Here is a 16869-nt window from a genome sequence, read left to right as displayed (position 1 = left end):
GACACCGGAAAGATTTTTCTCCCATAAATCATTGTGCCTTAGCTCAAACAAAATTATGCCTGACATAAACACCATGTCTCTATTACGTGTAATATTGCTACTACTTTATAGGAAGGCATTAAATGAGAAAAATATACTCTCAATGCAAGAACAGACATCTGTTATTTCTCTGTATGGCTTTATGTAAGAAAAAAGGTCTATTTGTAATTGGAAAATATCCATTTATTCTTGTATTACTGGTGTTATAGATACTAGAAAATAGTGACGCAGACGATTCTTTGAGAAAGCCTTGAATTGCATTAACAGCTCTTAAAAAATAAAGTACTCACAACTGAAAGTAATCTTTTGGGTCATTATGATCTCTAAACACAATCCAGGTCATAATAATTCCACAATTTTCTTTTTTATGCATGTCTCATTTCTAAGTTACGCTTTTACTTCAATTACTAGAACTTGGCATAAATTTAGAATTGTTTTATATTAAAATAGGCTTTTAAAAAAAGTGGGTTCATTTGAAATGTCATGATGTGAATGACATAAACTTATAGTGGATATACTTAAAAATATTTTTTAGAAATGGTTTAAGAAATTTAAAGAGAATTTTAAAGTACCCTCCAGAATTTATAAATTGAGTGATATAAAATAGAAGCACTTAAAACCATATATCCCCTGAAGATATGTTTAAGCCCTATAGAATCCATTGCCTAGTATATGATTCCTGTGCTGGATTTCGAAGAGTAAAGTCAATGGCTACTTGACTAGAAAAATAATCATCTTTTATCTTCACACTGAGATCACTTGTTGAAATAGATATAACCTGAAAATCGATGTATTTGAGTTTCAAGTCGTATAAGTTTATTGATTTCAGACTCACAAATGTATATGTTGTATTACCCTATACTTATAAAATTCAAAAAGAGACTATCAGTATTTAGCAATAGACAATAAAGATGTAATCTCATTAAAATAAGTACACTATCAAATGAATGAGCTTGATTTTCACTAAACAAGTTAGACTGTAGGATTAAGTAACATCACTCTAAGCCCCTAAATAAATTAGAACTGATATTTTTCTTTCACAATTGTTGGCTTTTAGAAATCCAGCACAGGAATCATATACTAGGCAAAGGATCCTATAGAGCTTAAATATATCTCTGTATGGTTTTATGTGCTTTATTTGTGAAATGCTTTTATTTACCATGAAATATAGAATTATTTATAAAATTCTATAACATTTCTCAATGGCCATTTTTCTATGCATTTGATATCCAGGTTTCACTGTTCATTAGCCTCTTGTGAGTATGGGTATATTTAAGGAGATCAAGTTATAAATTCAACAAATAAGTAAATTGCCTCCCATCTCTCAAAAATAGTAATGTATAATATTCCTTTTAGAATATTTAAGAATGGAAATTTATTTCTTTTCAATCTTATCCAGTTTATTTTCTTCATTAATTTGCTCATTTGTCAGGTTAATAAACATTAAATTTGAGGCTATAACTTGTATTTCTGTGAAACATTATTATTTAAGGATAAAATAATTAAATGATTCAAAAACTTTCTCATAATTAGTGTATAATGAAAGGAATAGCAAAATATTTTCCAGAAGTATTCTCACCATGGAACACTGATTTGCAGATCCAGAATTCTGGGATAGTTTACAGAAATTTTAGACTCATGATTTTGCAAGCAACTACTCTAAAAAAAAATCATGTTTTTAATGGATTGAGCCAAAAAAAGGAAAGGGCATATTTCCTGAATTAGGATTAAATTAATAAGCAATAGTAGAATAATAAATAAAGTTATACATCATCCCCTTTTGGGCCAGTTTCTCTTTAAGAATATCTTTTAAATCGGTGCAAATATAACATTATTTAAGGGAGGCCAGTTGAATTTATGATCCTTCCTTTGTTTAAGTACTTTCTTTCTTTCTTTCTTTTTTTTTTTTTTTTTTTTTTTTTTTTTTTTGTCTTTTTCCTTTTTATCGGTACTAGGGATCAAACTCACGACTGCCTGCTTGCAGGGCAGGCGCTTATGCCGCTGAGCTAATTCTCCAGCCCCTGTTTAAGTACTTTCATAATTGTAATACTTACTCCCAGACTAATCAAAATGGAAGAGATGTAATTAATGTGTACAGTCCACTTTAGGTGTCCATAAACTGAATGTAATGTGACTTTCTCATCCATATTTTTAGATCAAGAGTATTGCATGTCTTCATTGTATTTCGAACATACAAGTCTTTCTAATTTGGCAAATTTGTCCTTGTTTTTTGCATACTCTTCTTAACATGAAAAATATTGAGATAGCAGTTTGCACAGCACAAGCACTAACCACTTTTTCTACTTTGAATGGATTTTGTGGCAAGAAAGATCAATAATTAGGAGACACTATTAAGAAATTAAACAGCATGTGTTAAAAATAGTATATTATCTAGGATATCCCCCCATGGTAACCTGTATGCACTATAAATACGAAAAAATATTTCTGTGACTACTACAATAGTCACTTAACTTGTGATATTTAAATGATGTTACAGATGAATTGATGAGGTCATCCTACCTCTGCAAAAGAAATAAAAAGAAACACTGTTAGGAAACTGATATGAAATTAAAAGTGATTTAAAATAATAGTAATTTTTTTGTCCTGCATCTAAATACTGTGTTGTATCAACAGATCTGGGAAATTTTAGCGGCCGGACAAGAAGTGCAGTCTCCGTGAGGGAAGGCCAGGGGGTTGTTCTGATGTGCTCTCCTCCGCCTCATTCACCAGGTACAGTAGGGTCTCTTCTACAATGCTGTGCTCTTTTGAACTATGTTTGTTCTTGTAGATAGTGCATTGACAGGACGAACATTTTGGGTGGAAGGTGCATGGTTTTCTTGATATGAACTGGAGTACCAGGTAAGAAATTAAAGATGATAAACTCTGTGTACCTTTGGACACAGAGCTCCTATGATAAGATTTTTCTGTCACCACCTAGCTATTGATTGTCATAGTTATGTGTCTGCCCTCCCTCACTGAGAAATATATTGCCTAGAGTGTAAGGGAGGCAATAAACTAAAAGAATGAAAATCTGCAAAATTGTTTGGAGTGTCAGAGTTGAGTTAACTGAATACTAATGTGCATCTTGTTATGAAAGATAAGGTGAGTCCTTGGCTGTTTATGATGTTCTTTGCAACACTGAAACAAAAACTGCTAAGAAATATTCTTTGTGTTTCTAAAAACCTATGGTTTACTGAGTACTGTTTTTTCTGCTTGATATTTGTTTGTAAAACTCAGAAAAATAGTACTTTATGAGGCTTAGGAAACAGAATAGCAAACTATATATATCTTTTTGTCTACTCACACTCAATTATTTTTTTTGTGTTAAGTCCTATAATTTGAGATGAGTACCTCTTTTTATTCAGGCATAATTTTTCTATAATGCAATTTATGATTAACTAGCATTAATTAATATGAGATGAGAGAGATAAAAAGAGGGAGAACATAACAAATAAATATATATACATAATATATATATATATATATATATATATATATATATATACTGAATTTCTTAGTTGAAAACTGGAAACGGAAATCAGGGTTTTTGTATCTCAATCATTTTCCATTAGTTAGTGGGACATATGTCTTGGTTTGCAGATGTGTCATCAGTAGAGCAGTAGAGCTCTTTTAGATTTGAGCATAGTTAATTTTTAACAAAAATAACAGAAGAATTTACATCAATTTTAAGATTTCTCACCTTCATCTGAACTTCAGTTAATTTTTTTTAAATTGAAAATAAACTGCATCATATTTCAAGCAAGAATTTTCTTTTTTGCTTTACAATTCCTATAAACCAGGCATGGTGGCACACACCTGGAATGCCAGCACTTGGGAAGCTGAGACAGGAGGACCACCATGTGCTTAAAGACCAGCCTTGGCTACATAGCAAGATTCTCTCTTTGAAGAAAGAAAGAAAGAGGGGGGGAGAGAGAGAGAGAGGAAGAGAGAGAGAGAATTAAATCAGAGTGAGGAATAATTTGAAAGGTATCCCATCTCATCCTTGTATGTTAATCACTCCAATATTTCTTTGAGGAATAATTTGGGAAGTTTACAGTAAACACATAAAACCTCACTTGCATTTAAGATAAGATTTATTTTCCTTCAAGACAATATATTATAATGTTTTAATGAATAAGGCAACAATTTATAGGAAGTTCAGAGAAATCTTGTAGTGTGCATATAGATTTTATCAATATTGATTAGTAAGCAGGTTGAATTTGAAGAGTAATATTAGATTAAAAAATTAAGGGGTGGGAGAACACAGTGGACTCTGTAGTGGATGAATAAATTCTTTACAACTGCTAGGAGACATGACATGAAATGACTAGGAAAAAAGCAAGATTTTCTCAGGTATAATCTACATTGCAGACAGTTCAACCATGTGTTTTAACAGAAAGTGAAGGGGGAGCGGATGATGTAGAAAACAATATCAAAAGGTAACACATTAGATTAATTACCCATTTGGCAGAGAAATATACATAGAGTTTTCCAATTGGAAAAATACTATAATGGATTGCATATGTAATAAAAACAAATATGAGATTTATTTAAGTATTTAATAAGTATTTATTAAATAAACAGTGTGACATCTGATTGAGATAGGCGTGGAAAAGCAAGATGAATATTCAGCGCTTGTGTTACAACCCACCTGGCCACTGGTTCTCAAATTACCAACTGTCACAATCCTTCCATTGCAGCACTCACAAGGGTCCTGTTTCCTGACCAGTACAGATTATACTATTTTCTTCTTACTATTCCTGTGCCCTGATCCTAGAAGATCTTTAATATCATGGAAATTTAAACATCATTGACATTGTCTTTTTCAGTCTACATTCCCTCTTTTGATTCTCACTTTTCTCCTTCAATCATTATTTTCTTACATGCAGCATCAGGTTTGTTCCTCTTCGGCTTCCTATGTAGGCTTGTCTGCTGCAAAATCCCAATGTTAGTGTAAAATCCAGGCCTCAACCTACTGCATGCCTGAGAGGTTTCTCCTTAATACTGCTAAAAGTTAAAATACAAACAAAACTTCCACAAGGCAATTTCAATTTAGAACATGTACTGTAAACTTCAGGTGCTCCTTAATGCTGACCATAAATTTCAAAAGATGCCCATTTGTTTTTTACTATATTTTTATTACGGTTCAATATGTCTTTCCCATCCTTACTCTCGGGTGATAACCGTACTTGCTGTTCTCTTTGGAAAGGATGGAAAGGTATTCCCTGAAGCCCTGCTCACCAAGGCAATTCCCACTGGAATCTGTAGATAGGCACTTTCCTCCCCTTATTGTTAATGCAATACATGCATAGCTGCACTTTGCAGGCCAAACCTCCATTTATATGCTGTAGTTCATCATTTTTTCTCTATTATTTTTACTGAAACAAATAAGTTCACAATTCTCCCATTTCTCATCTGCAACTGTACCAGGGATTGTTTATTATATTTTTCCTCTACCTGAAAAAGCAGAACTCTTTAAATTCATGCTTGTTCAGCTACTATTTCATTTTTCTGCTCTACTTTATAATAAAACACTTTTAAAGTTTTGTATGTACTCTGTCAAATTTCATTCATCTATTTTCTCCTCACACTCTCCCACCACATCTCTGTCTCTTTATTTCTCTAGCAGATTTATTGAGGTGAAATTTATAACCTACAAACATTTTTTGTTTTGATGAATTTTATTAAATTGATACTGTTTTGCCACTATCATTAAAGTCCAAAATTAAAACATTCTCATCACTTCAGAAAGTTATTCAAACCCTCTCTTATCCACTTCTGTGGTGATTAATGATATACTATCTGTCCCTACACATTTGTCTTTTTTTGGTATGTGTTTACAATATGCATTGCAGTATGTCATGAGGAGTTGTATGTGTTTGCACAATTGAATTCTTTTTTCCCTCCCTTCCCTCTCACCTTTATCTCCTGGTTCTTTTCCCTTTTGCAAAATATCTCTTTTGCTTTTCCTGTTATCTTGTATTTTACTTTTATTTATATTTTGAGTTTTTCATATAAGAAACTATGGTACTTAAGGCCCTGTGTCTAATTTATTTTACTTAGTATTATGATCTCAAGGTGCATCCATTTTCTTACAAGTAACACGTTTGTCCTTTTGAATGACAGTGTAGTGCTCCTTGTATATAGATACCACTTTATTTTTCATTGGTCCTTTCTCTAGAAATTCCATTTGAGAGGAATTATGCAATATGTGCTTAGGCGTTTGTATTCCTGTGTTTGGTTCCTTAGCATAATTTTTCTGAATTTCATTTACATTGTATCAGTAACAATAGCTTTTTACTTTATATTGCTAAATAACATAGATGTAGATAAATTGCATGAGTAAGTAATATTGTGCTTATTCAGTCCACAGTTGGTGAATATTTGAATTATTTTCAGTTATCTTGTTTGTCACTTTATTCTTCATAAAACGCTTTCTTCATTTGGCTTACAGTATGCCAATCTTGCTTTTCTTGTATCTTGCTTCTTAATATCCTTTCTTGTTTTTGTCTCATTTTTTTCAAACTCTGAGTATTATAATCCCCAAGTGTCATATCTTCTGCTTCTTTCCATCATAGATTTTACATGGTGATAAGGTTTCTTTTTTTAGCAATATTTTGAACCCAACCTAGTAATGCATTATCACTGAGTGATACTCTAAATCTGTTTTGTAATAGTTTATTTCGAGACAGAGTCTCACTAAATGTCTCAGGCTGCCCTAGAACTTATGATCCATCTGCCCCTGCCTTCTAGTAGTTGGGATTACAGAAATGCACCCGATCATTTCCCCAACAAAAAGGCTTTAAATACAGACATTTCACCAATGCTGGCACTCTGGCTTGCCTTTACAACTGCCTATGTTTTTTGGATTGTTAAATGGATGTTTCAAGGTTAACTGTATCTAAAATATAACTCCTACTTAGATCTTTCCCAAGTCTTCTATGCCTGCAGTTCTTTTCTACCTCTATTAATAGAAATTTTTTTTCATTACACTCCTGGTTTCAATTCTTCGAGTCATTCTTCACTTCTCACTTTCTCTATACATCACATAATTCTATGGGTGATGCCCTGATCCCTGGCTCATAAATAATACCTTCTATGTTCCATGGTGAGAAGAAAAAGGGGTTATTTCCGGTCTCTCTTTTATGTGAGCACTGTGTCACTCATGAAAGCTCAGCCTTCATGGCATATTTCAATAGAAGAATTTTGGAGATAGAAAAACATTCATACTATAGTAGGTGGCATTTGGTGATGGGCTTCTGTGGGACAGTTATTTTATATGCTGTCCTGATGATAGAGCCCTCAAACCTTCAAGAAGAGACACCAGAAAAGTCTATTTCATGTACAAACATAGCAAAAAGAAGCTTCTTTAAACCAGAAAGAGAGGGTTCGTCAAAATCTCCATACCCTCATACTGATATCAGAGTCACAGCCATTAGAACTATAAGAAGATACATTTCTGTTGCGTAAGCCACCCAGTCTGCCATATTATGCTATGGTAGCTTGAGCAGAATGAATCCTATCTCATTCAGAGTCCGAGTCAAAGTCCTCACAAGTGGCTGGAGAACTGCCTCAGTTTACCTCCCTCACCTTTCCTTTACTATCTTGCCTGTAATCATATTCATCTCCTTAATGCTACTCGAGTAACCAGGCATCATCCTGCCTCACGGCCTTGTATTTGTTGCTCCCTCTGCCTGAATCACTCTCAGGTTTATGTACGCCGCATTGCCTCATTCCCATACCTTTCTTCAGAGCTTACCTTTTTAACATAATGTTTCTTGTCTTCCTTTTCACTTGCCCTTACAATTGTTTTACAATTGATTTGCTTTAATCTATCCCATAATACTAATAGATTTACATACATAAAGTTCCATATCTGTTCATTTTTAAATTATGTCCAATTAGAATATGAATTTCATTATGAGAGAAAATGGATTTTGTTCATTGGTACATCCTGGTGCCTTGGAAAATACTGGGTACAGAGTAGGAGCTCAGAAGTATTACTTGAGTCTATGCATAATATAGGAAGTAAATGAAGTCAGTCAAGGCTTATACTGATAGAAAACTATCAGTTACTTTAAAAGACATACCATAAATCACAGAATAAATAGTTCAGCTACATACTAAGAAAACATTTCTTATCGTTTAAATTTTATCACAATCATTTTGTTAATAAATGTAACTGTAAAATAGGAAAAATTAAATGTGATACTTTATATTTTTGCCAAATTACAACTGAAATCTACAGAATTAAAACTTACTAGTTGAGATCGCTATCATTGTTAGAAATGGTGATCTAATTTTAGTGCCTTGCTTATTTAATTAAAAGAATATTCTGAAAATATCTTGGGTAAGTCTAGTATAAATGCTCGATGAACGGACAGTGTAAGTAATGTAAGAAAGCACTAGGGTTAAAATTTAAATCTGTCAGTTATTAGCTATGACCTCAGCCCTTGTCCTTGATTTGGTATGGTGAAATAAAATATTATGAAATTAGTCAATGATATAATATATGCTGGAAATCTCAGGGCTAAATTTCTATCTCATCCATGGAGTCATATGCTGTAGATTGTAACAGTCTACTTGGTAAGTTGATACTTGAATTTATTTTTGTCTTCTCTTGTTTTTCTTTCTTTAAAAATTAAAGTCATATTAGTTCATTATTTTATCAGAATTTTATCCTGTCAATTATCTGAACTGAAAGTTTAGTAATCTTTTTATCTTTTATACCTCTCATATTTGTTCATTCAAGGTATGAAATTTTCCATTTTCAAATCATTTTCACACTCAGTAGGTATTTGTTAAATGCATGAGAAATACCTGAATGAATGTGCTAATTGTAATAAGATTTTTAGACAGCTCCTGACAGCTTTTTAATACGTTTTTAAAACTTGCGTATATGAAAGAGAGTTTGTCAATTACTATCACTGTCAAATATTACTATTTCAAAGTATAGCAGCTACTGATTCGGTGGTAGGTGTATGAAATTATAAAATAGTTTATATATCAGAGAATTATAAATAATATTCAGAAATGACAAAAAAATCTATTGTATTATCTCAAATGTGTATGCACACACATTTTTCTTTGACTAAAAACAAAGCTAGGATTAACTTATTTGCCAAATATCCTTTCATCGTAACAAGAGATCACTATTAATCCATATGGTTAATACATGTGAGTGAAAGCACCTTGCCTGGATTCAGAGATGAGTGTTCATCTACCAAAAGATGGAAATTTTTTTCATGACTATTAAACATATCTGCCCCAAAATGATTTTTGGATACTAAAATGCACTTCTGTCAGCTTAATAATTTTAAAATTAAAGTTTATGTTATGAATAAAAGTTCCATGAGAATGTAGAAATAATCCTCATAAAATGAAATATGTAATCACACATGAAATTATTTTATAGTTCAGTGCTTATTACTAGTTATTTTTAAATAACAAAGTCAATAATTATGATTTTTACTTCAAGATTATTTTGGTTTTATTATTTAACATTTAACTGATTACACTGAATGGGACTTACAATGTTTGAGCAAAGTGTGTAAAACTAAATTAAAATATATAAATATACCACTTTATAGTAAAATAATCTTATAATCTTTACAAAAAATCTAAGATTAAAAAGACAGATAATTTTTAATGATGCAATGATCAATTTCTCAAAAACAAAGTGTACTTAATAGCATCACATATGTTATTTCATTCAAATATTGCTTACTTTTTAACAGATAATTATTTGAATTTTAATAAATAATTTAGATCACATCTATTTTTACCATGTTATCTCACATTAGTTACTATGCTATGTTTTTAATTCATTTGTTCTCTTTTTACTTTTAATTAATTGTTGTTTTTGTTGTTTCATGGAGCATTTTTGGGTATTTCTACTTTTTTTTCACTTCAGAATTAAATTTTTCCATTATCTGAAAATTATAGGTAAATTCTAAGTATTCATACTATCATTTTTCATGTGATTGTTCTTAGCAATTGATTAATCATCATCTTTCATTAATCAAAAAAGATTTGAAAATAAAGGGAGCTCAAATTTCTGGCTCTATAATTGTTTTTCTATTAATTAAGAAATGAAGTTCATTTAGGAAAAGATTAGTTAAACTTGATACATTAAATCTCCCATACTTATTTATAGGAACCAGATAAAAGTAGGTATGTAATAGCAAGAAAAATAAACCTTTAAGCATAATTATCATTGTGGACTAAGATACAATTAATATCTTTCAAGAAAAGTAATTACGACAGGCAACAGGCAGCCTTGTTATATTTCTAACTTGCATGCTTAGTATCTTCAAGTGGTTAATGCACATTCTTAGACAGAACACTGGGTTCTATTGTTATGGGGAAAATAAACAATTTATATATGTCCTGAAGGGAAAGTAAACAAAATGATTGTTTAGCATGTCTAACACTTGAAGAGAACTGTAACAGGTCCTGAATCAGGAATAAAAACAACAAAACATAACATGTTCGGGCAACATTTGGTCCTACGAAACTTGACAATCAGTGGAAGAGACACCAGTGTTCATAAAGTCACTTGTAGCCAGACAAAGGGCCTTAAAACCAAGAACATTGTTTTAGAGATTTTAGCATTTTCCTTAGTGTCTACACTCCTGATTCTTAATTTACCTAGCCCAGTATGATTTTGCCTTTGTGGCAATTTGAAGTTATTTGGGATTGAGTTCCAGGCAAAATAAATTCCTAGTCTTTGAACTACAGTGTATGGCTTCTTGCAAATGCAAAACAATAAACCATCTTCAGCTTTTCTCAGACATAGTTTCCAACCCAAGCAGTTTCTCTACCATCACTCCGGTCACAGGCAGAATCATGGTGGCTTCCACATTTTCCTCATGGAGAATGCTAGTGGTGAATGTACATTGGGCCTCAACAGCCGGAGGATAAAATCATAATTGACTAAGTAGAAAACAGTAAGAAATTTATATTGGGATTTTCTATGAGAATTTACTGAACAGTTATGTTTTATTGCTACATGTGTATTTAAGCCGTCATGTATAAATGGTAGTATATAGCTGCATTCACACAGTAGTAACCTGAAAGCAAAACTCTGTACATAGAGCAAACATAAGAGCATTGTCCATTTGACTCTCCGTCTAACAGTTTTTCCTTGTGAACTAATTCATTATAGTTTAATTCAGTTCATAAAAATAAAATAATTAACCAAAACTGGTGATGTACACCTGTAATCCTGACCCTCTGGGATGCTAAAGCAAGGAAATTGCAATTTCAAGCCCAGCATAGGTAACTTACTGAATTTTGAGATTTTTGTCTCAAAATTAAGAAAATAATCCAAGAATGCTTCTCAGAGTAAACAAAACAAAACAATAATCAACATTTGATGGGTGAAAGACTTGACTCTGTCTTCATGCTAAGCATAAATGATTTTCCCTTCCCCCAGCCTTGAGAATCCCTCTCTGTGAAGTATTGATTACAGCAGAGCAAAGCAAATGTTTGGCTCTTGTGTCTGAGCTGCAGCTGCTCAGTGGAACATTTCCTGTCAACTAAAAATAATTTGTTTTCCTTTAGATTCAAAATATTTTCATTTTAATCTAATTTAAAGCAGGTAGACAGGTTTGCCAGCATCAAATCCATTGGATAAACAGATGATATATAAATAACAAGAAATCCAGAGAATACAAGTCATAGCTTTGTAAATATTAGGTGAAGAAATACCAGATCCTGTCTGTTCTGAGGAGCTGTCCTACTCCATGAGACTCCACGTGGGATTTTCCTTTCAGTCAGGGAGTTTCCCCCTGGTTTTGCCAATTACTGTTGGCTTTTTTGTTAATTTAAGCCTCATGTTACCTCTAAAGGACTGGAGTAATAAAAGCTACTTCACAGGATTGGTGTTAGAATTAAGAGGTGGTTTATTCAGGACAACCAGCCCAGTGCTCTGAGGAAAGTAAACATTAAATTCAATTTTTGCATTGATTTTGTCTTTCAGACTCTTTTTTAAAATGTAAAAGGTTTTGAGAAAGGTGATACTTTTAAACCGTTATCTGCTAACACTAAATACTAGTTGGCAGAGGTCTGGCTGACATGAAGTTGACAATTAAGTTATGGGAAGATGAATGAAAATTGGAAATGAGAATTGGGGAATTTAAAATGACAAGTGTTAAGGAAAAGGAAAAAAATATCCTGACAGTGAAATGCAACTGCACAGGGTATCATTGTGAATTTTAGGGAAGTCATTATCCTAGGGTCATTAGAACCTCAAACTATTTGCTTATAACAAGCCTATATAATTTAGGAACCAAAATTTTTAGTTGGTACTTTTCACTGAAAAATGACTTTTTGTGATGCAATGTATCTCAATTTAAGTGGATACAGTAATTAAAACTATGGAATTATGTAAGAAAAAAATTTATTTTTATCTGATACAATATTGAGATAACATGACATCTCATGCCTTAGAATCAGTTTTTCTACGGAGATCATATAAATGTGTCTATGCTTCTTTTTTTAAGTTACCATATGCTGAATCACATGAGACTTTTAACTCTTGTTTCTTGTTTGAACAAATTTTAATGTTAGTCAAGTAGCTGTAATATTTAAAGCTATTCTACAATTATATCTTTATTAACTTCATGAAATCCACAACTTTTGGAAGATTTATAATTTTACTTTGAAATACAGTGTTATACTCGCATACGTTATAAATAATTGACAGAAAAGAGATTGGCATGAAGGAAAAAGAGATGTTCAAAAATATTCTCTGGAGTGTATATATGTTGGGATGAATTTTAAAATTAATGAATTAATTTGTCATTATTATCTGATTTTTTGTCTAGAGTCAGCTGTTTCATCAGTAAAAAGAAAGAAAACCAATTTTCACATTTTCTTTATACTATCTTTCATTTTTAGCCCTACTTTATAAGTTTACTATTATTACTTCAATGCTAAATGGGGATATTGAAGCTCAAACAGTGCTTCCCTGGAGTCCACAGTTAATAAATAAAAAGATATAGATTCAAGCTCATGTGAATCCAATTTTTGCTTTTTCCTTTCTTTTTTTCTTTAAGGCTGGGTCTCACTTTGCAGTTCAGACTGGCTTTGAACTCACTATATAGCCAGGCTGGACTTGAACCCACAGCAATCCTGCCTCAGCCTCCTGAGTGTAGGTACGATACGTATGCACCCCTAGGTTCAGCATGAATCCAATTCTTGTGTCTGTTTTATAGTATTATATGGACTTTCTATGCATCATTTTGATATTTTACTAAAAATTCATATTTTGTGCGTATCTAGGCCAGTAGTCAACATATTCATTATATCAATTCAAATAAATTAGGAATTTCATCACATTTTCATTGATAACTAAATTACTAAATAAATGAAATATTCAATATTGCCAAAATCAAAGATATAAAAATTATATGAAAATAAATACATTCATTTGTTCATTCATTCATTTATTTATCTAAAACTTTTAGCATTTTATCAATTCAGAAAATATGGTACATGTATCCATTTTAGAAACTTTTCAGAAGCCAAATAGAACACAGGGTGAAACAAAGATATTGACTGAAATGATAGAGAAATACAAGAAGTGTCCCTTTTTTTGTTTTGTATAACTTCCTGTTGAGTAAAAAGCAATACAGTTTTTTACACCTTTAGTTGTAAAAGACTGCTTTTGTAAAAATTGTGTTCCACATTGAATTATTTTTAACAAGAATTTTAAATGTTCATTTTCTTGAAATGAGTAGTTTCAAGATACATTTTTTTATCTTTTAAAATCTTCACAAATTAGTTTTAAAATATATGTCTTTATTTTGTCTGATGCATTACTTTGTTATAATACTTCTTTAGATGTAACCGGAAAGGAAAACTCATTATGTTTTTTCTTTACAGTTTTTATTTTAAAGAGAATAAAACCATGCAAAATACAACAGAATAAAGTCAATCAAAACAAAACAGTATAAATGATATAGGATTTCAAAACAAGATAATAAGAAATCAACAATAGCCACCATAATGCCTCTTGTTGACTTCAAACTTGCTCATACCATCAGACACAGTAAAATTAACAAAATACAATCAATAAAAACTAAACAATGAACGCAACTCAGTATGTTTTAAACTTTTATTTTTTAACCACATCTGGCACAATTTGTACATAGAAAAATAAATATCACAAAGTAAACACATCAACCTTGAACTTGTTTTAGAACATTCACATATAGCACAAAGGGAATGATTTAGAATATGATACAATAACAGTGTTTTTTACTTAAATTAGTTTAAAATTTCAGCCAAGAGTAATTCTGGTTTATTCTATGAATTTGGATTGTTTAATTAGATTTGACTATTTCTGACTCCTTAATATAGGTATTTTTCCTTTTTGGTGAAACAACATGGAAGACTGGGGAAAATTGGATAAGCAAAGTAAGCACTTCTCTTGTTATTGCATCATACAGCTGGGAATAACTAAAGTTTTCATGTTCATTGGCGTAAATCTCTAAGTGGTTGCAGGTGGGATAAAATCCAACTGTGTTAGATTGAAATGATGAGGTATCACCATTCAAAAGTCAACAGCATTCCTGTACCCACATGGGAAATTCACTGAGCAATAAATTGGGGAAATATTGCCTTTTATAATAGCATCTAAAAAATGAAATACCTAGGAATCATACCCAAAAATGTAAAAGACCTTTATCTTGAAAATTATACTATTCTGAAAAAAGAGACTGAAGAGGATATTAGAAAATGGAAGGATTGTCCTTGTTCTTGGCTAGGAAGAAGCAACACTGTGAAAATGACCATACTCCAAAAGTGTTATACAGATTTAATGCAACCTCAATCAAAATACCATTAACATACCTTGCAGATCTAGAGAAAACACTCCTATAATTCATTTGGAAACAGAAAAGACCTACAATAGCAAAGGCAATTCTGGGCAACAAAGGCAAGGCAGGAGGCATCTCAATTCCTGACTTGAAACTATACTACAAAGCCACAGTGATAAAATCAGCATGGTACTGGCAAAAAATAGATCTGAGGATCAATGGAACAGATTAGAAAATACAAACACATTTACAAAGACACTCAGTCACCTTATATTTGACAAAAGGGTTAAACATGTCCACTGGAAAAAGGATAGCCTCTTTAATAAATGGTATTGGTAGCCTGTTTAGCTGCCGCGCCTGGCCATAGGTCTGCAGAGGAGGAGCTGGGCAGATCTGGGGTGCCCTCACTGGCCTCTCTGCGTGTCTGGAGGACTCTGGATATCTGCGCCCAGACTGCTGGAGTTCCCTCAGGCTTCCAGGTGCAGTGAAGGAGAGAGGTGGGTTTGAGGCTTCCACATCAGCCTCCCCATTCCCGGCTTCATTTGGAGACCTGCTGAGCTCCCGATAGGTGGGCTGGCCCACACTACCAGCCTAGCCCAGCCTGTTTAGCTGCTGCGCCTGGCCATTGGTCTGCAGAGGAGGAGCTGGGCAGATTTGGGGTGCCTGCATCGGCCTCTCCATGTGTCTGGAGGTCTGTGGATATCTCTGCAACCAGGGAGGGTCCACAGGTTCCTGAAGCACTGCGGCCTGTGGTGAGTACCCTAACCCGGCTGCGATTGAAGAACTGTGGAGCTTCCAAGGGGCAGGTGGGCGCACAGTGTCCCTGAGGCCCAGCTTGTCTGGAACTGCGGAGTTCTGAGCAGGCAGAGGAGGGCCACTGGTTCTGTAGGCCTAATGGCTTGGGGTAGCGCGGCGCCAGAGTCTCAGTAGCTCCAAACATAGAAGGGGATTTTCAACAGATCCTGAGGAAGCTTTCAAATAACACTTGAAACACAGAAATATAGGAAAATGACAAAACGAAAGACCAAATTACAACCTCAAACCTCCAGCCCATCTCAAGAAACCCTAGGAGCGATGTATATAGAAGAAAATATATCCCATCCACCTCATATATCGGACACAATAGCCACTGAAATTGACAAGCAACTCCAGGAAGCTTTAAAGAAATTCAAACTCGAAATAATCTCCCAGATAAAAGAAGAAATGATAAAAGAAATGAAAGAGATTCTAAATATATCTAAAGAAAACACAGATAAAAAATTGGAGGAACTAAACAAAAAGATAGAATCCCTAGACGAGCAATATAAGAAACAAACAGAATACATAATGCAGATGCACAGAGATATACAGGAAATAAAAAACTCCACTGAAAGTTGTAAAAACCGCCTTAATGAAAGTGAAGATAGAATTTCAAACCTTGAAGACAGGATTGCAGCTAGTGAACAGGAAAGGAAAGATCTTTTGAAAATAACAAGGAACCAGGAAACAACAATTCAACAACTGCAAGACGATGCAAAGAAGAATAACATAAGAATGATAGGGATTAATGAAAGAGAGGGAGACAACATGAAGGATGTCAGGAGGATATTTAGAGAAGTAATAGCTGAAAATTTCCCAAGCATGAGATCAGAAACTGACATCAGGATCAGTGAAGCATATAGAACTCCAAACAGTCATAACCAAAATAAAACTACACCCAGACATATAATAGTCACCATCCCAGAAATCCAACACAAGAATAGATTATTAAAAGCTGTCAGAGAGAAAAGACAAATCACTTATAAAGGAAAACCTATCAGAATCACAGCAGACTTCTCAGCACAAACGATAAAGTCAAGAAGAGCATGGAGTGAAGTATTCCAGATCCTAAAGCAAAATGATTTCCAACCAAGACTGATATATCCTGCAAAACTATCATTCAAAATAGATGGTGCAATAAGATACTTCCATGACAAAGAACAGCTGAAGAACTTCATGAACACCAAACCAACCCTGCAAAAAATAT

The 16869-nt window shown here is 33.1% G+C and overlaps 1 protein-coding gene across 3 annotated transcripts in view; it reads left to right on the top strand.

Moving 5' to 3' along the window:
- Cntn5 (contactin 5) overlaps positions 1-16869 on the top strand; it is a 1085282-nt gene that overhangs the window by 729557 nt on the left and 338856 nt on the right. For all 3 annotated transcript variants that reach the window (XM_063256195.1, XM_063256196.1, XM_063256197.1), the window contains one exon: positions 2674-2769. In XM_063256195.1, coding sequence (XP_063112265.1) covers positions 2674-2769 — 96 coding nt within the window. The remainder of the gene's footprint in view (positions 1-2673; positions 2770-16869) is intronic.

Source organism: Cavia porcellus, unplaced genomic scaffold (assembly GCF_034190915.1).
Source record: "Cavia porcellus strain 051 isolate PalLab524CR breed Dunkin Hartley unplaced genomic scaffold, mCavPor4.1 scaffold_9, whole genome shotgun sequence".
Taxonomy (NCBI): Eukaryota; Metazoa; Chordata; class Mammalia; order Rodentia; family Caviidae; genus Cavia; species Cavia porcellus.
Note: the sequence above shows the minus strand (reverse complement) of the source record. Positions and strands in the feature narration are given on the sequence as shown.